The 24,315-nt window shown below is 55.4% G+C and overlaps 3 protein-coding genes across 4 annotated transcripts; 1 reads left to right on the top strand and 2 right to left on the bottom strand.

Moving 5' to 3' along the window:
• Positions 1 to 3,238: 3,238 nt before the first annotated feature.
• Positions 3,239 to 5,559, top strand: SPSB2 (splA/ryanodine receptor domain and SOCS box containing 2). Its single transcript, XM_010332874.2, has 3 exons — positions 3,239 to 3,349; positions 3,607 to 4,350; positions 5,176 to 5,559. Exons 2-3 carry the CDS (start codon positions 3,687 to 3,689, stop codon positions 5,301 to 5,303), a joined length of 792 nt encoding a protein of 263 aa, XP_010331176.1. The 5' UTR covers positions 3,239 to 3,349; positions 3,607 to 3,686; the 3' UTR covers positions 5,304 to 5,559.
• A 103-nt stretch (positions 5,560 to 5,662) lies between these two features.
• TPI1 (triosephosphate isomerase 1) lies at positions 5,663 to 9,079 on the bottom strand. The gene is made up of 7 exons (XM_039461714.2): positions 8,818 to 9,079; positions 7,480 to 7,603; positions 7,314 to 7,398; positions 7,107 to 7,239; positions 6,710 to 6,795; positions 6,352 to 6,439; positions 5,663 to 6,223 (listed from the first exon to the last, which is right to left on the bottom strand). The coding sequence occupies exons 1-7, from the start codon at positions 9,041 to 9,043 to the stop codon at positions 6,105 to 6,107; spliced, it is 861 nt and encodes a 286-aa protein (XP_039317648.1). The 5' UTR covers positions 9,044 to 9,079; the 3' UTR covers positions 5,663 to 6,104.
• Positions 9,080 to 9,861: 782 nt separating this feature from the next.
• USP5 (ubiquitin specific peptidase 5) lies at positions 9,862 to 23,659 on the bottom strand. 2 transcript variants are annotated; one of them, XM_003944858.4, is made up of 20 exons: positions 23,467 to 23,659; positions 19,958 to 20,083; positions 19,661 to 19,727; positions 19,332 to 19,465; positions 19,033 to 19,178; positions 18,630 to 18,814; positions 17,814 to 17,908; positions 16,913 to 17,106; positions 16,563 to 16,634; positions 16,193 to 16,280; positions 15,945 to 16,070; positions 15,335 to 15,488; positions 14,822 to 14,996; positions 13,618 to 13,706; positions 12,795 to 12,986; positions 12,195 to 12,338; positions 11,974 to 12,119; positions 11,600 to 11,753; positions 11,237 to 11,321; positions 9,862 to 10,507 (listed from the first exon to the last, which is right to left on the bottom strand). In XM_003944858.4, the coding sequence occupies exons 1-20, from the start codon at positions 23,575 to 23,577 to the stop codon at positions 10,414 to 10,416; spliced, it is 2,577 nt and encodes an 858-aa protein (XP_003944907.1). In that variant the 5' UTR covers positions 23,578 to 23,659; the 3' UTR covers positions 9,862 to 10,413. The 2 variants fall into 2 exon arrangements, with proteins under 2 accessions (XP_003944907.1, XP_003944906.1); XM_003944857.4 differs by having other exon boundaries at positions 12,864 to 12,986; positions 23,467 to 23,658.
• Positions 23,660 to 24,315: the final 656 nt, after the last annotated feature.

The following is a 24,315-nucleotide window of genomic DNA, read 5'->3' as shown; positions in this document are numbered from 1 at the left end:
ATTTGCTTGTGGCTCAGACACCTCAGAAACACATCCTAAACTGAACTCACCATCTCCCTCTCCCACCCTCCTGCCCCTGCCCCCAGTTACTCCTCTGTCATCTCCATCTTGATTGGTGGCACCATCATCCAATCAATTTTTCCAAGCTAGAAACTAACCTTTTTTTTTGAGACAGAGTGTCGCTCTGGGTCTGTCGCCCTGGCTGGAGTGCAGTAGCACCATCTCGGCTCACTGCAATCTCCACCTCCCACGTTCCAGCAATTCTCCCGCTTCACCCTCCCAAGTAGCTAGGATTACAGGTGCCCACCATTACACCTGGCTAATTTTTGTATTTTTAGTAGAGATGGGATTTCACCATGTTGGCCAGACTGGTTTTGAACTCCCGATCTCAGGTGATCCGCCTGCCTCAGCCTCCCAAAGTCCTGGGATTACAGGCGTGAGCCACCGCGCCCGGCCTTAACTCCACATCTAATCAGTCACCAGATCTTGCCATTTCATCAGTGTTTCTTGAATTCTTTTCATTCTTATTTCTACTGTCCTATTTCAGGCTCTTGACACTTGTCACCTGGGCTGCTATAAATGGTGTCTTTGCTTCCAGTCCTATTTCCCTTGAAGCCTCCTCTACATTGCTGTCAGGGTAGTTATCCCAAAATGCAGATCTGGCCAGGCACAGTGGTTCACGCCTATAATCCCAGCACTTTGGGACATTGAGGCAGGAGGATCACTTGACCCAGGAGTATGAGACCAGCCTGGGCAACAGAATGAGACTGAGACTCTGTCTCTATTTTTTAAATTAAAAGATAATAATTTAAATTTTTTTTTTTTTTTTTTTTTTTTTTGAGACGGAGTTTTGCTCTTGTTACCCAGGCTGGAGTGCAATGGCGCAATCTCGGCTCACCGCAACCTCCGCCTCCTGGGTTCAGGCAATTCTCCTGCCTCAGCCTCCTGAGTAGCTGGGATTACAGGCACGCGCCACCACGCCCAGCTAATTTTTTTGTATTTTTAGTAGAGACGGGGTTTCACCATGTTGACCAGGATGGTCTCGATCTCTTGACCTCGTGATCCACCCGCCTTGGCCTCCCAAAGTGCTGGGATTACAGGCTTGAGCCACCGCGCCCGGCTAAAAAATTTTTAAATAAAAATAAATTAGTTCGACATGGTGGCATGCACCTGTAGTCCCAGCTACTCAGGAGGCTGAAGTGGGAGGATAGCTGGAGCTCAGGAGGTTGTGGCTGCCATGAATCATGATCACACTACTCCACTACAGCCTGGGTGATAAAGTGAGACCCTGGCTCAAAATACGAAAATAAATCAAATGCATATCTGACCAGGTTCCTCTCCTGCTTCTATCCTACAATGGCGCCCCATCACTGGCCTGTCTTATGGGAAAATATTTACATTCCTTAACTCAGCCTAGAAGGCCTCCGTGACTTCGTGTCTACTTCTCTGGTCCCTCTCATGCTTCCTTCCTGGCTGTAGCAACCGTGAAGCTATTGTACTTCCCCAAACCTGCTGCTTCTTGGTTTTTTTTCCTGCAGACTTCTCTGTCTAGAATGTCTTCTACATGCAGCAATCCTAACCCAACCTCCACACTGCAGAGAAGTGGCCCGTCTCAGTCCAATTCCTAGTCATCCTCTAAGATTCAGCTCAGGTGTCGCCTCCTCAAGGACATGTTCCTTTCCTAGCTGCTTGAACTCTGGATAGGAGTCCTATTCCTTTTATTCTTTTTATCTCCAAAATATCATTTACTATTACTACATGATACATTGTTTTATAAAAGTCCTTAAGGATTCACTGCTTCATCTCCAGTGCTTAGCACAAATCATTAAATGCGAACCAGAAACTGTTCCAAATGTGTTACAAGGATAACCTCATTTGATCCTCATTACCAACCCCATGCAACAGACACTAATGTGATCTCTGTCTTAGAAAGAAACAGGCACGGGGAGGTTGAGTGATTTGCCCAAGGTCGTACACACACTGGCCTTCAGGTACTCATGCCCGGGCAGTCTGCTTCCACAGCTGCATCCTTGGCCATTGCCTCCTTACAGTGTCGGCACTCGGTAAGCACACTGACAGCGATGCTTGGTGAGTGCATGCTATGTACCCGGCTCTGTGTCACACGCTTTACCTGGATTATTTCAACTGCACAACAACCCTGTGAGGTAAGTACCATCATTGCTCCCATTCTACTTTACAGAAAACTACACAACTCTGGGGCAGGGCACAGTGGCTCATGCCTGAAATCCCAGCACTTTGGGAGGCCAAGGCAGGAGAATCGCTTGAGCCCAAAAGTTTGAGACCAGGCTGGGCAACATAGGGAGACCCTGTCTCTAAAAAAAATTTTTTTAAATTACCTGGGTGTGGTAGCAAATGCCTGTAGTCCCAGCTACTTAGGAGGCTGAGGTAGGAGGATCTAGCCCAGGAGGTCAAGGCTGCAGTGGGCTGATGGCACCACTGAACTCCAGCCTGGGTGACAGAGCAATACCCTGTCTCAAAACAAAACAGTAATGTGGCAAGTTCCCCAAGATCACACAGCTAAATAGTGGCATAGCTTCACCCAAACCTGAAGACTTAGCCAGGACACTCTACCAAATGAGATCAATGGCCCAGTAATGGATTGGCATCCAGTGTGAAGACTGGACCAGCAGGGAGAACTATGACACGTACAGCCCAGAGCCTGACAGAGTTCAGAGCCACAGGGGTGGCACAGGCTGACTCACAACCCCAGCAGAAAGGGACCAACCCAGAAACAGTGACCCAGCATCACAGGGAAATGGAAATGGGAGTCAGCACAAGGGAGCCCCTCCTCGACCCCATGTTCCTTATCCTCAGGGGCGCAGGAGTTGGCTGCACAGGCGGCCCAAAGGTCTTGACGGTGGAGAACACCATCCCCAGGGATTCCAGAGGCGGTGATGCCATCAAAGCGTTCATTATGAGCTGGGCCTGCCCAGGTGCGCACTCCGTCGCAGCGAGAGAAGGGTTAACCGCCCCCGGACTTCGCCGTTGGGGAGGGGCCTCGGGCAGGGTCGCAGTGGGGGCGGAGATCTAAGGTTAACCGCCGGGGTGGGCTCCACGGGGGCGGGGCGCGCTCTCCGCGGCTGCGGCCGAGGAAAGGGGTGACTGCGGGGCTCTGCAGGGGCGTGGCCTCGGGGCCGCGCGGCCCGGGACGGCGAGGAGAGGGTTAACATCCCGGCGGCCCCGGAGGGGCGGGGCCACAGGGCGGGCGCGGCCCTGGGGAGGGGCCGGGGGCGGAAGCGGCTGGCGGTCTACGCCCGCGCGCCTCGGCTTCTTTCCGCCCGGCTCCTCCAGAGGCCCGGCAACTTCCAGGGCTGGGAAGCCAACCGAGGTTCGGGGCAGCGGCGAGGGCTCAGGGCGGGGGAGGGGCATGGTCCCTGCTGACGCCCTAAGTGGGGAAACTCGCGAGCGTCTCGGGCGATCTGGGACAGATGGGGCGAGGGCAGATGGTGGGCCCAGGAGCTTTGGGGCAGCGAGGAGGGAGGACGGGCCAGCTGGCAAACCTGGGTGAAAGGATGGGGTGCCTGGGTGACGAGCCCCCGCCGGGGTTCTGCTCTTCACGCCCCTTCTACCCCAACTCCCTTCCAGGTCAATTCCACACTGGAGCTCAACTTTCAGGAGACGCCCCAGCAAGCCTCTTTCGGGGAGTTCTCCAACTCCTCACGTCCATGGGCCAGACGGCCCTGGCGGGGGGCAGCAGCAGCACCCCCACCCCACAGGCCCTGTACCCTGACCTCTCCTGTCCCGAGGGCTTGGAAGAGCTGCTGTCTGCACCCCCTCCTGACCTGGGGACCCAACGGCGCCACGGTTGGAACCCCAAAGACTGTTCAGAGAACATCGAGGTCAAGGAAAGGGGGTTGTACTTTGAGCGGCGGCCCGTGGCCCAGAGCACCGATGGGGCCCGGGGTAAGAGGGGCTACTCGAGCGGCCTGCACGCCTGGGAGATCGGCTGGCCCCCCGGGCAGAGGGGCACGCATGCCGTGGTCGGCGTGGCCACGGCCCTCGCCCCGCTGCAGGCTGACCACTACGCGGCGCTGCTGGGCAGCAACAGCGAGTCGTGGGGCTGGGACATCGGCCGGGGGAAGCTGTACCATCAGAGCAAGGGGCCCGGGGCCCCCCAGTATCCAGCAGGAACTCAGGGTGAGCAGCTGGAGGTGCCAGAGAGGCTGCTGGTGGTTCTGGACATGGAGGAGGGAACCCTGGGCTACGCTATTGGGGGCACCTACCTGGGGCCAGCCTTCCGTGGACTGAAGGGCAGGACCCTCTATCCGGCAGTAAGCGCTGTCTGGGGCCAGTGCCAGGTCCGCATCCGCTACCTGGGCGAAAGGAGAGGTGAGGCATTGGGCAGGTGCGGGGAGAACTTTCTGTCCCTGGTGGCAGCGGTTTGGGATGGAAACTCTTTGACAAGAGCAGAGGGGATGGACCTTCATCCAACCTGCCTCTTTTCTCTGTTCAGTGCTGGGATAGGCTAGGGGTCTTCACAGCTGTATTTAGAGGTGAAACAGGCCTGAGAAAGCAACTTTCTCAAGTTTCTCTTGGCCAGTAAGTGGTAAGGATGGAGGGAGGCACACCAGGGCTGAGGGGGTTCAGGAGATCCCAACCCGTGAGCAAGGGCAGAGCTGGGCACCCAGGGTGTGTACGGGGTTCCCTGGGCTCTGACCTCTGTGCCACATACCTACTTCCTTCCTCAGCCAGACCTCAGGATGGAGCCACTGGGGCCCTGGGCACAAGGGAGGAGGCAGGGCCTTAGGGTGGGGCAGCAGGGGAGGAGCCTCCCCAGGAACTGACTGGGGCCAGGGCTTGGAGCTGCTCTCTGCAGGTGTGTGAGCTGTAGAGTGGAGAGCCATCCTTCCGCACCTCAGCCCCAGCTCCCAAGCCCCTGGAGTCAAAGCCTGGGTCAGCTCCACCACCGTCAGAGCTACCTTGGCCTGTTGCTTAGAGGGCCTTAGCCAGCACTTCATCCCCAGCTCTGACTGGGGATGTGTGAAATCTTCATTGGGAGGCGGCACTTCGGGGCATCTCAGATCTCCCTTTCAGCTAAGGTGGGCACACTCAAAGCAGGAAAGCAGAAAGGCATCTGGGCAGGACCCTGCAGTCTGAGGACGTCTGGCTGGTGGCTGCACCCATACTCACCTTCCACCTCCTTCTCTCTCCCAGCGGAGCCACACTCCCTTCTGCATCTGAGCCGCCTGTGTGTGCGCCACACCCTGGGGGATACCCGGCTTGGCCAGGTGTCTGCCTTGCCCTTGCCCCCTGCCATGAAGCGCTACCTGCTCTACCAGTGAGCCCTGTGATACCACAGACTGTGCTGGGGCCTTGCCACCACCCCTGCCCTTGGAGGAGGTGGGGAGGCACTGCTGGCCTAGACCAGCTATAAAGCCAGTGAGGCTGGGCCCCTACCCCGACCCAAGCTCTGGGGAAATCAACAGCCCCAGAGCCACTCAGAGGGAGGAAGAGAGAGAGACAGCGTTCAAGGCTATGGCAGTCGGCTACGCAAAACTGTTTTTGAAGTAAAAATACTAAGAGGTGTTGTTACAACAACCTGTTTATGGTTTTGTTTTTTTGCACAAGGGATAATTTCTATAGCTGCCTCCAAAAGGAAGATTTTATGGACAAGTCCAGTGAAGGCGGACAGACCACAAGACCTAGTGCCAGGTGTTTATTCCCTCACACGTGGGTGGTTCACATACACACACACACACATAGGTGCGGGCACCGTGGGAGAGGGCAGCACTCCTGGTTTCTGAGGGGAGGATCTTGGCCTCATGGTGAGGATGGTTTCTCTCCCGCCCGCACTAGGGCCGAAGGGACCCACTAGTAAATTTCACCCCTTCCACTTCTCAGCCAAGGAGAAGCCACCTCGGTGATGTTTAGTTCCAACCATTATAGTAAGTGGAGAAGGGATTGGCCTGGTCCCAGCCATTACAGGGTGAAGATATAAACGTTAAAGGAAGGTACAGTTTGGATGAGGCCACAAGAGGGGGCAGATGACACCATCAGAAGCATGTGCAGGGAGGGGCAGTTACTGGGCTTCTGGGCTGCTTAGTCCCTGGCTTGGCAGGAAAGATAGGGGAGATGGATGGGCCTCATTGCTTGGCGTTGATGATGTCCACGAATTCAGGCTTGAGGGAAGCACCACCCACGAGGAAGCCATCCACATCAGGCTGGCTGGCCAGCTCCTTGCAGGTTGCCCCGGTCACAGAGCCTGGGAAGGGAGCAGAACAAGGGCTTGGTCAAGGATGGGATCAGTACGCCCCATCCCCACCCCCATGTCCCAGGGCTCAGTCTAGCCCTCAGCCCACTCCACCTCAGCCGGGAAGCAAAGCCACTCACCTCCATAAATGATACGGGTGCTCTGAGCCACTGCATCAGAGACATTGGACTTAAGCCATCCTCGGAGCTTCTCATGTACTTCCTGGGCCTAGAACAAGACGCTAGCCTTACCTTTTCTGCCTCTCATTCTAAGAGGAAAAATCAGTGGCACCAGTGGACACTTAGTGTGGTTTCTGACTGAGTCTGAGTACCAAGGCTCAGATCCAAGCCAGGCCATGGAATGGATGCCCCTGGACTGGGCACTGTCTCTGGGCTCAGGGTCTCCCAGTCTTTAAAATCAGGGGTTGGCCTAGATGGTCTGTGTCTGTCCAAACCTGTGGCAGACTGGGATGAGAGCAGGGCTCCTGGGCTCATTTACCTGTTGGGGTGTTGCAGTCTTGCCCGTGCCAATGGCCCACACAGGCTCATAGGCCAGGACGACCTTGCTCCAGTCCTTCACATTATCTGCAGGGCAGAGATCACAGATGGAGGGAAGGGTGGACAGGAAGGAGCTGTCCAGACAGATTCCCCAGAGTCTGAAGAACGGTGGCCCACGGCTGCCCCCTGGTGGTCATTGGGGGATTTCCAGGTGGCATCTACCTTGGGGGCTGGAGAAGTGATAGGCACCAAGCAAAGATGCTCACTCAACTCCCCCTCCCACTGCCTTTTCCTTTTCTGGATCAGCATGGGGACCAAGACATGCTCCAGGGCCTGACCCTACCCTCTGAGTCTCTGTGGCCCTGGCTAGGTTCAAAGGCCCCTTTCTCCAGAGATACCTGCGATGACCTTTGTCTGCTCGAAAACAACCTTCTCAGTGATGCCAGCTTCTCTTTCATCTAGCTTCTCCCCAATGCAGGCGATTACTCCAAGTCCCTCTGCCAGAGCATGGGCTACTTTCTGCCCAATCAGCTGTTGAAAAACAGACTTGGTGAGACATCCTTCTTGAACAAATACATCCCTTATCTCCTCTCTTGGCTACTAACCTCATCTGACTCCCCGAAGACATGCCTTCTCTCTGAGTGCCCCAGGACCACCCAAGTGGCTCCGCAGTCTTTGATCATGCCAGGGCTAAAGGAAGAGAGGAAGTCAAGGCTCAGCAGGGAGCCCACCTGTGGCTTTCCCTTCATACCCTCTCCACCTCCATCTCACCTGATCTCCCCAGTAAAGGCCCCGTTAGACACTTTGTAGCAGTTCTGCGCAGCCACAGCAATCTTGGGATCTAGCTTCTGCCGGGCGAAGTCGATATAGGCCGTGGGAGGAGCGCAAACCACCTCTGAGGACAAGAGGGTCCCACAGTGGGATGAGACTAAAGAAAGCCTTCATTCGCCACAACTCCTAACCAGAGTCCTGGGGCCCCCAGCCGACACCCTCTTCTTGGTTCTACTCTCCCCCGATTTTCACCCCAGCAAGATAACCTTTGTCCACTTCCCAGCCCAGGCTGGGCCTGCATTCAACTGGCAGAGCCTTCCAGGTACCCCTGAGAGGCCACGGCCCTTACCCTGCCCTCTGCTCTTTTAACAGCTGTGGCTCCAATTTCCTCGAGCTATTCTGGGTATAGGCACCTCCCAGACTCAGCATTCTCTAGGGGCCAACCCTGCCCCCTTCTAAAATAGCCCATCCTCACCTCCCCTTTACAAGGCAAGGATTTGTAGTAAAAGGAGAAGGGGCCAACTCTTGGGGACTGTATGGGGGCCTCTGGGGCCTTTGGGGAATGAACAAGAAGGGGATGCCTCTTTGGATCAGGCCCGAGGTTCTGATTTCGGTTGAGGGGGTAGGAGTGAAGATGGAGGAGAGCATCCTTTGCCCGTGGGTGGGACAGAGCTAACTGACTCAGAGGCCTTGAGCGTTCTCGTTTCCAGGTTGGGGAAAGCGGTAGGATGGCTCCTCACTCCCAGATCGCTCAGCCTGTTTGGCACCAGCTCGGTCCCTTCCGTGGAAGGCAGGAGTCGCTGAGGCTGCTGCAGGGAAGGGGTCGGAGCTGGGGGCTCACGGGCCCGGAACAGCGAGATACTGGGACTCTGCCGCAGGCAAGGCGAGGGAGGAGTCTGGGGCGACGTGCGGCGGCGCACGGCGCCGGAGGCCGTGGGGCAGGTAGCGGGAAGCGCACGCGGCCCAGCCTCCTCCCCAACCCCGGGGGCTGCGGTCAGCCTCCCCCGGTCGCCCGCAAAGCCTCGGGCTCCGCTCCTAATCCCGGCGCCTGGCGGGCACAGCCTCAATGTGCGCCCCGGGGCCACCTTCCTCCCGGAGACCCAAAACGTCCTTTCCTCCCCCACAGTCCAAGGGGGCATCACGTGCTCCGCCCTGTCCCCTGGACGCACCGACAGGGCTGCGGCTGCGGGGCCCCTGCCAGAACCCCAGCGGCCCTCGTCCCCCAGCCCTGCATCAGGTCCGCGCGGACACCGGACTCGGGGCCTCGGGAGAGCGCGCTGCCACTCCCGCCCTGGCCCCGGCCCGGCCCGGCCCAGCCTCTCCCCAGCCGGGGCTTACCGGTGTCTGCCGGCACCTTGGCCGCGTTCAGAGTGCTGATGAGCTCCCCCAGATTCTGCTTCCTCCCGTTCATCTTCCAGTTCCCCCCCACGAAGAACTTCCTGGAGGGAGCCATGGCGCTGGATCCGAGGCACTGAAGGTCAGTGGCAGCGCGCAGCCGCGGCCACTGCCCGCTTATATAGAGCGCCGCGAAGTGGAACTCCGCCTCCTCGCCGTCCTCCGCCATGGCCCGCCCCGTCGCCCGGAGCCCTGCCCCCCGCCCGCCCTCCTGCCGCCACCCGGCCGCCGCCCGGCGTGGCACTGTTCTGACGTTCTCCCTTCTTATTAGCAACGTTCTAGGGGCGTCGGGGGCTCGGTCGCCTCTGCCACGATGGCAGGGCTTTTGGGGGCATGGCGACACCTGTGAGCTCTCGCTTGGCGACTGAGCCCCCCCACGGGGCCAGATGTGGTTCAGCGGAGCTAGCTCGTGGCAACTTGGCCCGTAGCCCAAATAGCTCACTGGGGCAGAGAGGGTCCCTCTCCATCTGTGGAATAAAGAACCCCCTTCCCCCGTCGGAGCAGCTCAGGCCCGACTGCTGAGCAAGCACCTTGTACCCAGGGAGTCTACCCGAGTCAAGACTTGCGGGGCAAATGCAGGGTTGAGAGAGGGAGGGGCAGTCCACAGAGACATAGGCCGCCAGGAGTATCCCAACCCTCGCCCCAGCTGGCCAAGGCCTGGCAGGAACTGCAGGGACCAAGACCCAGACTGAAGCCGGCTAGCCCCTAGGGACATCTGGGAAATACTCGGGCTCCTGTGTGACCAGAGAGGGAAGGGCTTTTCACCCCGTCTTTCTTCGGCTTTGTGCCAGCCATTTCGTCACTCGACTCCACTTCTCCACCCAACCCCGATTTCCCAAGAGCTCTAGAACCACTGAAAAGTGAAGACTTGCCTATGGGGGAGAGGGGGACAGAGCTAGGAGAGTTTTCTGAAATGCCCTCTGCTAACCGGCCCTCTTGCTAACCTCGAGAAGGTCAGCCTCTCCCAAGGTATCAAACAGGACACAGTTTTAGCCGTTGTACTTTTATTCACATCGTGTATTTTGGCATTTTCCAGAGAAGGACAAGGAAGAGACAGGGTGGGGGGAAAGACTGAGGCAGGAGGGCAAGGGGGGGGGTCCCCATTTCCCTCACATCCCTCCTGGACCAACCACACAGGGGCAAACGAAGGTGGGGGGAGGCACAGGTGCTCCCTCCCCTGGGAGAGGATGCACAAAGCTACACCCACGCGCACAAACGAGACCCCTCCCTCCACACCAGGGTGCTGGGCAGGGCGACACAGAAGCAGAGCACTGCAGATTCCAGGGGCAGGGCAAGCAGCAAAGTCTCCTTACGGACAGGCGGCCGGCCCCTCCCGGCCCCTTCCTGCTCCATCCCCAGAGTCTGTCGCTGCCCCTCCGCTCTGCCCGGCCATTCTCCCACGGCCTCCAGCTTCTTCCCTGCTGCCAGGGACAAAAGGAAAAGGGTACAGAGCAGGGGGCTGAAGGCCGTCCCTCAGCCCCTCCCCCTCAGGCCAGGTGGTCTTCCCCTGCCCTCAGTGGTAAGGGGTGAGGCAGGCTCTTAGCTGGCCACTCTCTGGTAGAAGTAGATGTAGCCCAGGTCCTTGGGCGGCTTCTCAGAGGCACACACTTTCTGGTCATTGTAGATGACCCATCTGGGGAAATGGAGAGAACAGGAAAGAACGAACAAACTGGGCATTCCGGGTGGCATCACATAGTCCCTCAGACACAGCCCCTGGAAATGCTCTCCGCATTCTCTGCCAGTACCCCAAATCCACAGCCCAGACACCACCTGCTCCAAGGGAGCTTCACAATCTCACAAGGGTCATGACCCCCATTTGATGTCTTCGGATTCTCCAATACCTTTACAACCACCCCCCACCCATCCCGGGGAGGCAGGGGGTTGGTAAACTTTTTCTGGAAAGGGCCAGATAGTATTTGAGGTTCTCCAGGCCCTCTGGTCTCTGACACAGTGAGTCAGTTTTCCTGCCGCAGCGTGAAAACAGGCCCAGACAACACATAAACAAGCGTGGCCATGTTCCAGTGAACCTTTATTTACAAAGGCAGGGGGCCTGGCCGGGCGCAGTGGCTCACAGCTGTAATCCTAGCACTTTGGGAGGCTGAGGAGGGAGGATCACTTGAGCTCAGGAGTTCAAGACCAGCGTAGGGAACATACTGAGATCCCACCTCTTAAAAAAAGCCAGTGGCCAGATCTAACCCTTGGGCCAATCACAGCTGCAAGACCTCCTGTCACTCTCCGGCATCTTTATGTCCCCATCAGGCAGTCCCTTCACCTTCTCCCACAGCTATCCCAAGGACTTCCAGATGCCCCTGCTCATTCTCACCACGATTCTCCACTCAAAACGCACATGGCCAGCACTCACCTGCCTTCCTTCTTGATGTGGCAGACGTAGTGACCACACATGGTGGAGGTGCCCATGTGACTAATGAAGGCAAAGAGCTGATACTCTAGGGAAGGAGAGAGAGGGCAAGGAAGGAAACAGGAGAGGAAAGCTTTAGTGATGGCCCAGAGACAGCCAACAGCTCAGACTCGACAGGAGTTTCAGGGAATGTGAGGCAGGTACCAGGCCAGAGTCTGTTTCCACGTCAGAGAACCCCACCCTCAGATGTCACGTTGGTGGAGAGAAGCCGCTGACCCCTGAGGGGAGAGCTGCCTGCGTGAGGGATGTGGAGTTGGAGACAGACCAGATTCCACCAGGCCCATCCTGCTTCCCGGGGACACTCACTTCCAGGACCGTCCCGGACTTTAGGTCCCACTGGCACAGACTCGGAGATGGAGTCGGCAGCTGAGCGGCCCTCTGAGATGTCCATGGCAGCTTCAGCGTCCAGGTCATCGATGTGACTGAAGATCCAGTCCACAGCCCGTTCTAAACTATTGTTCTTAGAGAGGAGGGAAGCGTTACTTTTTCTAACAAGTTCTGGGGCAAGAAAACCAGCAGCGAAAGCAGGCCTCAGCTCCTTCATCACAGCCAAAAAGAGTGGTACCCAGCCTTGGCCAGACCACACCTGTTGTCTTTTGTCTTGCTCAAGAGGGACGGCCCCTCACTCCCACCCGCTTCTTCCCCACTGGCCCCATGTCCTTAGCTGAAGCAGCCCATACCGTGGCCCGCAGCGCTTTCAGGGCCTGGTCCCGGGAGAAGCCCATGGAGACGATGGTGGTCACACAGTCCTCGGGAGGGGGGTCGGCCGCTGCACTTGTGGAGCCCGGCCCGCTAGAGCCAGGCAGGATGAGGGGGTTTGCAAAATCTGTGGATGGGAAGGGGTTGATGTGTTTGGGGGAGGATGGAGGCCCTGCCCCACCTGCTCCCCACCCCGGCCTACCTGGATCATCCATGTGCGACATGACCCAGTTCATGGCGGCCTCGGCCCCGCTGTTCCCCGTGTAGTAGACAGCTTTGCGGCAGGCGTCCATAGGGAAGCCCATCTCCACCAGCTGGATGATGACTGATTCATCCAGCATGGGCGCTGTGATGGGAATTGCGGATACAGGGACCGAGTGATTGGACCACTGATTGCTCCTCCTCCCTCCCACAGGCAGGCTCCAGCCCTCTTCCAGTCACCCATTCCATGCATTTTTCTCCCATGGATTGGCACCTTATCCCAAGACTAAAATGACCACACAATTGTAATGTGGGTCCCTGCCCATCCTCACAGAATGGGCCCTGTTTCTGGAAGATGATACCCCCACCCTACTCGAACCAGGGAGGTAATAAGGGCAGAGAGGCCACCAGCTGGTACTGCTGCCATCCACGCCCAGAAGGAGGCCGGGAGTGCTCCGGTCAGGCCCCACGTCAATCAGAAAAGGGGAGAGGAATTTGGAAAGGGAGGACAGGAGACACACAGAGGACAGGGCAGGGGATGCAAGGCAGAGAGGCCCCCATCAGCACGGGACAGAGACGGGCAGGAAGAAGAGTCACTAACATGTCGGAGAGGAGAAGTGAGGGGAGCAGAAGGAGTCTTCGTCTTCGTTGCCATAGAAACCAAGGCTACCTTTGGGCTCATCCGGAGTGACCAGGGGTGGGGCAATGTCTGGCAGCTCCTCCTCCCCGGGCTGCAGCCCTGTGCCCCTCAACTGGGAGATGTCGAGCTCCTCTGGCATCTCAATGGACACATCTGTGGGAAAAGGGTCACCTCAGCCGCTCCCGGAGGCCTACCTGGAAAGCGATTCAGGAACCTCAATCCCCTGCCCCCTATGTCAGAACTGCTCTGTAAAGAGGAGCTGTTAAAAGCACGGCACCAATCTTAGGGGTCCCAGTATAAGACCAATAATACTAAGCCTGGGAGCTGGGAGAGCAGGATGCTGGTCCTAGATCTACCACAGATGAGCTATGGACAGGGGAGGGGGCTTAGAACTTGTGAGGCAGAATGATTTTATACTCCTGCGAGTCTCAGCTTCCTTATCTAGAAAATGAAGGTACATCATGAGTTCTCACATGACAGTCAGGGACCTGTAAGACTCACGACAATTAATCATTTCAAGATTATCAAAATGAAAACAGCTTACCAATTATTAAAAAAAACCTAGGAAAATCACTTTTGGTTGTAAATCATACCTATAACAATCAAAGAAGGCTTTTAAAATTTTGAGTTAGTGCTTTCATACTAGAAACATTTTGAAACATACAAGGTGATTTTTTTCCCCCCTTTCAGAGGAAAAGTTTTGAGCAACACTAGTTTACATGTGTTAAGGCCCCTTCTTTCTCTAGCATTTTCTGCTTAACCTCCCTCATTCCAGCAGCCATACCCAGTTTCTTGGGTACCCAGTCTAAGCCGAAGGTGAACTTCTTGATCTGGATGACCAGGTAGTCAGGGAATGAGGCAAATCGTGTGGTCCTAGGGAAGAGAGACTGTGCTGGTACCCAGAGAATCCCCAGGGTTCTTCTCTCCTGAAACTCCCACCTGGGGTTCCGCCCCTTATGGGTAAGAATCCCAGTAACCCAGAAGATCCTCCATATTCTTCTCCTCCCCTGGGCAGGCATCTGATGCCTTTCCTTGGCCAACGAGGAGCAGCAGAGGCCAGAAGGCAGGCTGTAAACAACAGAAGAAAAAAGGCCGGGCATGGTGGCTGACAGCTGCAATTCCAGCACTCTGGGAGGCCAGGACAGGATGACTGCTTGAGCTCAGGAGTTCCAGACCAGCCTGGGCAACAGAGTGAGGCCCCGTCTCTATTTAAAGAAAGGAAAAAAGAAAACACCAGGCACAGTGGCTCATGCCTGTAATCCCAGCATTTTGGGAGGCCAAGGCGGGTGGATCACAAGGTCAGGAGTTTGAGACCAGCCTGGCCAATATGATGAGACCCTGTCTCTACTAAAAATACAAAAATCAGCCAGGCATGATGGCTCGTGCATGTAGTCCCAGCTACTCAGGAGGCTGAGGCAGAAGAATCACTTGAACAGGGCAGGCGGAGGTTGCAGTGAGCTGAGATCGCTCCACTGCCGTCCAGCCTGGGTGACAGAGTGAGACTCTGTCTCAAAAAAACAAGACGCACACGCACACACGCAAGAAGGGCTGTTTCACTGGCAGGAGCGCCAACGGGCTGGGGGGCTGACTCCCCGAGACCAAAGCCGTCTTTCAGGTCTCACACCCATGCCTGGTGCCAATGGCTAGCCACAAAGTGGGCCCATTTGCTGGAAATCCAGATGCTGCCCACAGCTGATCCTAAGTGCCTGTGCTCAGCCACGACTGAGGGGAGTGAAGAGAGGCTACATTACAAAGAGATCCATGCCTCGGGAGAAGAGGGAGTGGTGAGGCAGGACAAGGTGGGGCAGTCACCACCCGTGTCTACCCTCCAGGGCTCCTTGATTCCACCAGGGCCAGGTTACCAGCCCAACTGACTGAACCCTGAGATTCTAACCACAAAGCAATGAAAGAACAGGGAACAGGCAGAGATATCCTCTGGGATGGCTCTGCATTGACCCACAGCCTCAGGCCCCGACCAGAGGACTTACTTGACAGCTACTGACTTGGCCTGCAGGGCCGTGCTCCAGAAGTCATCCACCTGCTCAGGGGCCCCATAGGCCTCCAGGCAGGAGCTGAATGGCACCTGCGCCCGAACCAGTTCTGGCAGTGGCATCTTCTCCTCTTCGGCTTGCCGCTTCTTCTCCTCGTATTCCAGAAGCTCCTCTAGTGACAGAATGGGTCGGTGGACCCTTCAGAGGGTGCTGCCTCTTTGCCTGCTTGGCCTCACCCTCCCGGCTCTGTGTCTGTGTTTCAGTTTCTCTGCCTTTCCAAAGTCCCCCTGACACATGTCCAAGACATCTTGCCTGTTTCCACACAGCTCTGCTAATAAGCTGAGAGTCCACTGGACGAGGTTAATCCTACCTACCCCTGGTGGCCCAGACTGGAACCCTGGCTGGTGGAGCAGGGCATTCCATGGGCTCTGCTCGCCATCAGGTGCCCAAGCATTCTTCCTAGACCTTAGCCTCCCACCGTGCCAAGGCCTTACTGATGGAGCAACCCACCTTTGTTAAGGGCGGCATCCATGGGCACAGGCAGCTGCATGATGTAGTCGACCCGCTGGGTGTACTTCACCTTCTCGGTGGCCAGGCACTTGATCTTTTCCTCCACCAAGAAGCGGAACACTTCATTTGGATTTTCAGAGCTCCGGCAATTCCTCTATGGGAAAGAGGCAGGATAGTGCGGTCTGGGAAGCCAGGGAACAGAATAAAGGCTAAAAGGTTCATGGGAGAGTCGGGGAGGGAAGGCAGACTACCACTCAGGAGCACGGGGATGCAGAGCGGAAACCTTCCCTAATGAACCGACCCCCACCCATTTCTGGTCCCATCCCTGCACTGAGGGACTGTGTTGGAACATGCTTGTATTTTTCTTTATAAGCAGTAAGGATTCTCGTATCACTGTCTTTGGGCGTAATGTGAATTGGGCTTCGAGCCCATCAAGGGTAAAGATGATCGCCTTCACCATCCTCCTCAGGTGCAAGCACTACTCACAGGGACATAGACTGGAGGGGTTCAGGGGTGGGACTGGGTTGGGGCTGACAGAGGGAGGAATGGGTAGGAAGGAGAGGAAGTAAATGGCAGGAAGATGGGGGTGTGCCATCTTCCCAGCCCTTACCTCCACCATGTTGATAAGGTGAAGGAAGAACTCCTGGGCATCCTGCTGCCGGTTGGTGGAGAATTCAGGGTGGCCCTTGCCAATGAGGGCCTTGAACATCCGAGGGGCAATGCCATCTTGAACTTCCTAGGTACAGTCAGCGCAGGGGACTCGGCTAGGGCTCAGTGGCCATCCAGAAGCCTTCTTTAGACATCTCCCAGACCTCAGCTTCCCCACAATCCCAGAGCCTGAAAGGGACAGAGTCCTACCTTCTGTTCTGGCACCCGCTCCCCGTCGCCCGACTCCGGTACTGGCTTGGAATACTCCCCGGAGAGAAGGCCATGGCCCAGCTTGGCCCTGCGTTAATATCCGAGAAAACATTTCACTTCAACTAACGTCCCCATGCGTCCCCAACTCAACCCCTGCTCATGGCTCTCCCTCACCAACTCTCGACAACGTGAAAAACCTTAGATTCCACAGGAACCCAGCTCAAGACAGGCAACACGCCCAGAGAGCAGTCACCCGAAAGCTCATGATAGGCCAAGGGGTAATGTGCTGCACCCCACGGGCGGCCATGGAGGAGGAAAGTCCCCGGCCATGACTCTCAACAGCCTTGCTACATAGGACCTGGTTACGTACACCTGGGTGCTGAAGTCCTGGGTAGGGTCCGTCGGGGCATTCTGGAAGATCTTCTCCAGCTTATCCACATACCTAAAAATCAAGGGAAGAACAATTGGAAGGGCTCTGGCCTGAGCTCGGAGGAAAGGGCTGATCAGCCCAGGCTGATCTCAACCTCCTGGACTCAAGACATCCTTCCATCTTGGCCTCCCAAAGTACTGGGATTACAGATGTGAGCCAACACACCCAGCCGACAGGAGCTACTCTAAAACTGGGAACAAATGCTGAAGTGCTGAGGGCAGCTGAAGGAGGAGTGTGCCCAGAGGCTGCTGACCAGGACGGGGCCTGGGGAAGGGGAGGACACTACTCACTTCCTCTGGAAGTCAGGGATGCTGAAGAGCACCTGGACCACAGAGTTGAGGTAGCAGCTGTTACCCAGGTTCCGGATGCCTGTGTAGCCAGGCCCAAACAGGGGCTTGAGTGGCACACCCGACTCCTGGATCAGCTCCCATTCACCAATCCGCTGGTTCATGTCTATCTCCAACTCAGTCATCGTCTTGTCTGTCTGTGTGAGAAGGAGCACTTCAGACTGAGTGAGAAACTCAATCCTGTAGTTTTTACCTTGATCTCTCACTGAGTCTAGGCTGATACCCAACTGTGGCCTAGAATTTGCGAAATTACAGGCTCAAACATGGGAGGTATGTTGAGTATCATCCAGTTCAAGTTCCAGAGGGCCACACATAATTGTCCCAGAGGCCCGTTAGTCATCAGGGCCTCTGCTTGAATGAGGAATAAAAATTCCCTCTACCTGAAATGTCTTTCCCATCCTTAAGTTACCCCACCCCTACTTCACACTGTCACTCAAGCATCACCCCCTCAAGGAAATGTCCCCATCCCTAAACTAGGCCAGGTCCCCCTGCTGTTAACTACTATAGTACCCTCCACCTTCCTTTCATAGCACCCACCACAGTTTGCAACTATTCACTTATTCATGTGGAAACGTGACTAATGTCTGCCTTTTCTTCTAGAGTAGAGCTCCTATAAGCAAAAATCGCATCTGCCTTATTCACACTGCTACTGCGTCTATCACATAGTAGGTATTCAGCAGTATTCACTGAATAAATGATTTTAGAAAGTTATTTAAAAGAAGCCCACATGTCTTGGGGAAGGGGTTAACTAGATTTCTCTAAAACCCTCCCTCAGCCTCAGGCAAGGAGGAAGGGCCTCACAGGGGTAGGAAGCCAAAGAATCTGAAGCTGAAGGGGGTCTCACCTTCTGCATCTTCAGCATGTCGATGCCAAAGTGGGACAGGTGCTCGGCCAGGCTGGGGTCCAGGACCATGTCATCTTCATCGTACGAGTACACGTCTAGAGCAGGAGGCAGGAAGAGAATCAGGGGAAGTGGCTCAGGACTGGCCTGGTCACCATTCCATCCCTTGCCCAGACGGGACTTGCCCCAGGGGACAGGACAGCCAGTAAGGTCCACCCTCTTGGTTCCCCTGAACGTGAGTGAGGTCATAGCCCTTCTGGGACCAACTGTTAGGGAACACAAATGAAACAGGGTGAGGGTTGGAATTAATTGTGATTCTGATTCCACCCATGTAGTTTAAAGTAAGATAGGTTTGGTAGGAACGGGATGAGGATTTGAGCAGGAAGCAATCACAAATTTAGTCTCATCTCTGGTATTTTCCTTTTTTGAGACAAGGTATCTGTAGCCCAGGCTGGAGTCCAGTGGTGCAAGCATAGCTCACTGCAGCCTCGACCTCGCGCCTGCTCAAGTGATCCTCTTGCCTCAGCCAGCTGAGTACCTGAGACTACAGGCAGGAGCTACCACATCCAGCTAATTTTTTCTTTTTTCGTAGAGATGAGGTCTCACTATGTTGCCCAGGCTGGTCTCGAACTCCTGGGCTCAAGCGATCCTCCTGCCTCGGCCTCCCTAAGTGCTAGGATTACAAAGGTGAGCCACTGAATCTGGCTATTTTCCTTTCTTATCAAGATAATGCATTCTCGTATTCTACACGTCACAGGAAATCACTAACAAATGAAACCCATTTGAGAGTGAGAGTGGCTGGAGGAGGGGAGGGAGTACCGGCTCCATCGGGGGTGATGGTGCCCAGCTTGACAGCCAGCGGGTAGCCGGTCTCCCGGTAGTGCTCCACAGCATGGTTGTTGCCCCCACTGCCGTCAAAGTAGCGTCGTCCACAGAGGATGGAGCCGTCTGTCAGGTTGAGCCACAGGTTCTCTCTCATGTCACACTTGGAGCACTTCCAGCCACTAACCCAGGGGGAAGAGAATCAGCGGAAATGTGGGTCAGGAATATGTGGGAGCGGCAGAGAGAGAGGTCTCTCTCTCCTTTCCTCTGGCCATGCCCCTGTCTTGTTCATTTCCAAGTCTCCCTTCCTATCCTGCTCTCCCACCAGATCCCCCAGAAAAGTAGTCTCCTTGCCCTTGCTCTGGGGGTGGTGCCCAGAGGCAGAGGGGCCAGGCTTTACCAGGGAGGGATTCGAGCAGGGTTGTCCAACTGCTTGAGGTTGAAGGCATGCTTAGACACCTGCCGTACTTCCCCGTCCCAGGCCTGCACCTCCTGCTTGCGGGAGGCGGAGTCGGCCGACAGTAGGGCCTCCACGGCACTGCTCACCTGGGGAAGCAGAGGGTCAGAGGCAGTACCCAACCCCCTGCCCCACATGCCCCTCTTCCCCGCGGCCTTCGGCTTTGTCAGTGCTTGCCTGAGACATCACTACCCTGTCCCATCTTGCTCTAGAATCTTGTGTAGAATGCGAGGGAGTCATACCCGATCTCTGACAATGTCAGGCAGGCCCCCCAGTCCATCCCGGGCAATCTCCAGGTAATCTGGCAAAATGACGATCTTCACATCCTCATCTAATTCAAACTTCTCCTCGTTAAGGTCAAACCCGCCTTCAACACCTGGAGGTACAGGGAAGAAGAGGGAGAGTAGAGCAGCAACGATAGGTCAATGTCCCTCCTCCGATCCAGCACCTCGTCTGCCCCATCCAGAGTTCCAGGGCCACCAATCAGGCCCACTCTTTGGGGCTTTCCTGGTGCTGCTGAGAGCCAGAAAGACCAGCTCATGGAGAAGAACAGAACCGCAGTGGTGCTCACCAATGGCCAGTCGCGTGGGCTTCTTCCGGGGCGGGTCTCCAGTGCCTGTGGTAGGGTCCTCCTCTTTCTGCAATGAAGCAGGAAGGGCTGGATTGGCAATGAGCACAAGCGAAGGAAAAAATGGTGGGGAGGGAGGGGAGGAGGTAGTGGTTCATCTCAGAACAAAATAAAGCGAAAAAACATCTGTGCCAAGCTTTAATGACACAAACATAAGTAGGTGAAAAAAAGAAACTGAGTCCAACAGGAGGTCGGAATGGAATAGAATGTGCCCAGCCCTTGCCCCAGCCCCGTCCCTACCGGGCGCCGGGTCCGCCGGAGGTGCAAGTAGACGCGCTGGCCGGTCTTATTGAAATGTCTCTCCACATACTGTTTCCCGAAGCCCAGAAATGTGTTCATGCAGATGTAGAGGCCCCCCTCAGACTCCTGCAGGACAAGAGGTAAGGGTGGAAACATGAGGTTGTGAAGCCTGGCCAGGCGAGGAAACCAAAACCTGGAATCAAACGCTGGGTTCCAGAAGAATTCCTCTGTTCTCTAACACTGTGTGGCCCGTGGCAAGTTATTCAGCCTTTTAAGACCTGGGACATAGCTATGATTCTCCCCATTTCCTGCCATGATTTTTTTTTTTTTTTTTTTTTTTGAGACGGAGTTTCTCTCTTGTTACCCAGGCTGGAGTGCAATGGCACGATCTCGGCTCACCGCAACCTCTGCCTCCCGGGTTCAGGCAATTCTCCTGCCTCAGCCTCCTGAGTAGCTGGGATTACAGGCACGCGCCACCATGCCCAGCTAATTTTCTGTATTTTTAGTAGAGACGGGGTTTCACCATGTTGACCAGGATGGTCTCGATCTCTCGACCTCGTGATCCACCCGCCTCGGCCTCCCAAAGTGCTGGGATTACAGGCTTGAGCCACCGCGCCCGGCCTCCTGCCATGATTTTGATAACAACCAACAAGGACATCGGGGGCTAAGGAACACCAGCTCGTCTTCACCGTTCAGCAGCAGGACCAGTCACCATTTCGCTTTCCTCCTGCTCCTTCTTGGGCTTTGGAGCCCTTTTAGTCAATCACAGAGGACTCCCTTCACCTCTTTCCTGAGGCTAACAGATCCAGAAAGTAAATGGGGATCAAATACCATAGACTTCCAGTGCTGGAGGTTACATTCCAAGGGCAAAAGGGTCCCTACCTGGAAGAGGAAAGCCTTGTATCAGACACTGAACCCAAATCAGGAACACCTAAGACAAACCCTATCTGATCTCCAAGATTCAGAAGACCTTTCAGACTGGAAGAGCAGAGATTCAAGCACTTGAACAGTATATCTGATCCGAGTATGCCAGCGAGCAAAAATACCTTTCCTTAAAAAAAAAAAAAAAATGTATTTTAGAGACAGGGTCTCACTCGGTCATCCAACCTGAAGTGCAGTGGCATGATCATAGCTCACTGCAGCCTCAACCTCCCAGGCGCAAATGATCTTCCTGCCTCAGTCTCCTGAGGAGCTGGGACTACAGGCACATGCCACCAGGCCTAGGGTTTTTGTTTTTGTTTTTGTTTTTTGTTTTTTTTAAGAGACGGGGTCTCGCTGTGTTGCTGAGGCTGGTCTTTAACTTGTGGCCTCAAGCAATCCTTCCACCTTGGCCTCCCAAAGTGCTGGATTACAGCAGTGAGCCTAAACATCAAGCCAAAAAGACCTTTCCTTTACCACACTCTACCAGAGTCCACACTGTGAGTCTTCTCCCTCCTCTCCTGCTGAAGCGTGGCTCCAGGGGAACAATGACTTGTTAGGGACTCACTGCTAAATTTGCAGCCAGTCTGGCAGGGTCATGAAGTCCAGCATTCTACAGCCACCACCCTCTCTCCTCTGCCTCCTCTCTGACCACCAAGATCCCTACTGAAGTCCCAACAATCACCAATCTCAAAGCTATGCCCTTCTGAGAACAATCTCGAAACACTTGCTGAGATAGCTAGAACACACATAACCTGTGAAAACAGGGACAGACGGGTGTCCACCCAGAAACACAGCTGATTAAGGAGGATGGGCTTCCCCCAAAGCTGACCAAGTTTTCCAGTGCCGTTATAAAGAGTGATGGAGAAGGTGGAGGAGGAAATTGGAGACCATAAGAGTCTTCTCTCAGATCCAAGGCTTTGAGCAACAATAGGCAACCTCTTCCAGGAATAAAAGCCTCAGTGGCCTTGACCATTTATCTGCTGTGATATTAAAAACAGAGCACTGTCTAAGGTAGTTCTTGGCCCCATAGATTGCTCCGTACCACTTCCGAGAACAGTGTGTACTGCAAGTCCATGAACAAATAGAGCATTTCTCACCAGGTAGGTCAATCAAGCTCTTTCTATCATGAACCCAATTTGAAGATAATCAAATATGCTGGAGGTTGGTTAGCAAATAACCAGGGCACACTGAAATCTCTTGACTTGGGGTGAAAGAGGGAAAAGTGTCACAAGATTACAAAAACCCTGTTTGGATTATTTAAAGCAGTTACTAAAGAGAGAGACGCGAATGAATGTTAAGTGTAAAGAGGGACCCACTGACTTCTACCATATACTTTAAGGAAAACCTTTTCCTCCTAGGAAGAAAGTGGGAGCTCTGAAGTGATTAAACTTCTCTGTTGGAAATTAAAGATGCTGATTTCACCAAGAATTGGGAACCCTTCTTTTACCTCTGCCAAAGCCAGACTTCAGAGAAGCGGCACATTGTCTGAGGCCCAGATTAAAGCCTAGCCAACAAGCAAACCACAAATCACAGTCATGATCCTGGACTGGGCCTCACATCATGCTTTTCTGCTCGGCACTGGTGATGCAGTCACGAAGGCTTTCCACTCTGACTTGCAGTTTTCAGGCCACGAGCTGGTCTGGCAGAATACCCTGGGCAGGGCCCAGCAGCTTGAAGGGAGGGGTGGTGAGGGGGGCGGATCCCACCCAAGCTGCTGCCTTCTCAGTTCAGGCCCCGGAGGACCTCCTCGATGGAGGGTGACACAGGAAGGCAGAGAGGTACCAGGTGGAGCCTGCAAAACGTGGAGCGTGGTGTGGGAGGTGGCTTTGTGTCACTAGCCAAGAGTGGGAGTGGGACGGAAAAGAGGCCTTAGCATTCTCCGAGAAAGAAACTACCTCTCCAGGAATACTTTAAAAGGGGTTCCCTCGGCTGTATGGGATGGGCTGGCGGGGCGGGGGAAGGGTGGGGGCTGCGGCCATTGCTCACTTCGAAGGAAAAACGACTAGAGCTTTCCTCTCTTCTTTCCTCCCCTCCCCGCCCCCTGTCCATTAACCACGGGGTGGAGGCTTTCTAAAGCTCTGCCTTTCTCTGAACCGGACTTCTTGAAAGCCCACTCCCAGACGGGTAACCGCCTAGGAACTGCGGTTCCCCAGGCCCCAACTCCAACCCCGGCTGAGAACAGTGGGGAGTCGTCCCCATCACTCCTACACGAGACTACAAAACCCGGAGAGCCGTGCGCGGCAGACAAGGCCGACTGCCAGGTTTTCCCAAGGGTCCACTTGGGGGATGTAGTCCGACGGTCAGGCTGCGCCCCTAGCTTAGAACGGCAACGAGGGAAGTGAGCGACTACAATGCCCACAGTGCTCCACGAGGCGGGGAGCGTGAGAGACGAGCGCGGCGGCTTCCGGGGGCGGTAGTCACACGACAGCCGCAGTTAATGAAGGGCAACGGCAGAGTGGCGCGTGAGAAACTACAAGTCCCATGGTGCATCGCAGGGAGGCGGTAGCCCAAGCCTTGCAGGCCCCGGCGGAATGACCAGTGCGATGGAAGGAAGTCGTGCTCGCTGCGGGAGTGGGGAATGGGCTTACCGGCGTGTCGAAGGAGAAGGCGCACTCGTCTTTGTGGACCCGGTCTCCAGCCTTAGGAACCCGGATCGTCGGTAATACTGACAGCAGCGCCTCCTCACTCAGCTCCGCCATGACACCGGCAGCAGCTTCTCCACACACCGCGGCTCGCACCGTTCCCAGTCCCCTCCCCTGCCCCTCCCGTCCAATGAACGCCACTCGTTAGGGGCATGCGCGGCGGGGACCACGCGCGAGAATGGCAGTTAGACCGAGCCTGCCTGCCGGTGCTCCGCCCCTGCCCCGCGCTTGACTGACACCAATGAGAAGCGCTCCTTAGGTTGAATTGATGGTTGAAACAACCAATCCCACTCCTCCAGGGCGGGAGCGCACGTAGAGCATCTAGGTGGGCTCCTGAGTTGCCACTGCTCCGGCTGCGGGACCCCCTACAGTCCCTTCGCGTGCCTTCTATTGAAGAGCAGGAACTGACGGTTGTTTTAAAGCTCTCAATTCCAGAAAGTTTTCTGGAGACCTGTCTAGTCGGAAAGTCGAGGGGCAGTTGTCTTGGTATTTGAAAAGGGGGTATCTGACGAGGCGGAGCTTGAGGGGGTTGTGTCGAGTGATTGATAAATCTGTCAACCAATAAGGCTACTCTCTCTCGCCTCAGGAAAACCATCACAACTCCAGCTGGATGTGTGCATAATCGTGTAATCATGATTCTATTTTGTTTAATAAAATAATTCATTTTGGAGACTAGAGGTCTCGAAAGCGAAGACTGGCACTCCTCAGTCTCACCACGGACGGTTCGCAGGCCGCCGCTGAACAGAAGTCCCCTTATCAAGGAGGCGTCACCCCTAGGCAAGTTCAGCATCAGTC

This window comes from Saimiri boliviensis, chromosome 7, assembly GCF_048565385.1.
Source record: "Saimiri boliviensis isolate mSaiBol1 chromosome 7, mSaiBol1.pri, whole genome shotgun sequence".
In the NCBI taxonomy this organism is placed as follows: Eukaryota; Metazoa; Chordata; class Mammalia; order Primates; family Cebidae; genus Saimiri; species Saimiri boliviensis.
The sequence above is the reverse complement of the archived record's forward strand: the minus strand, read 5'-3'. Positions and strand labels throughout refer to the sequence as shown.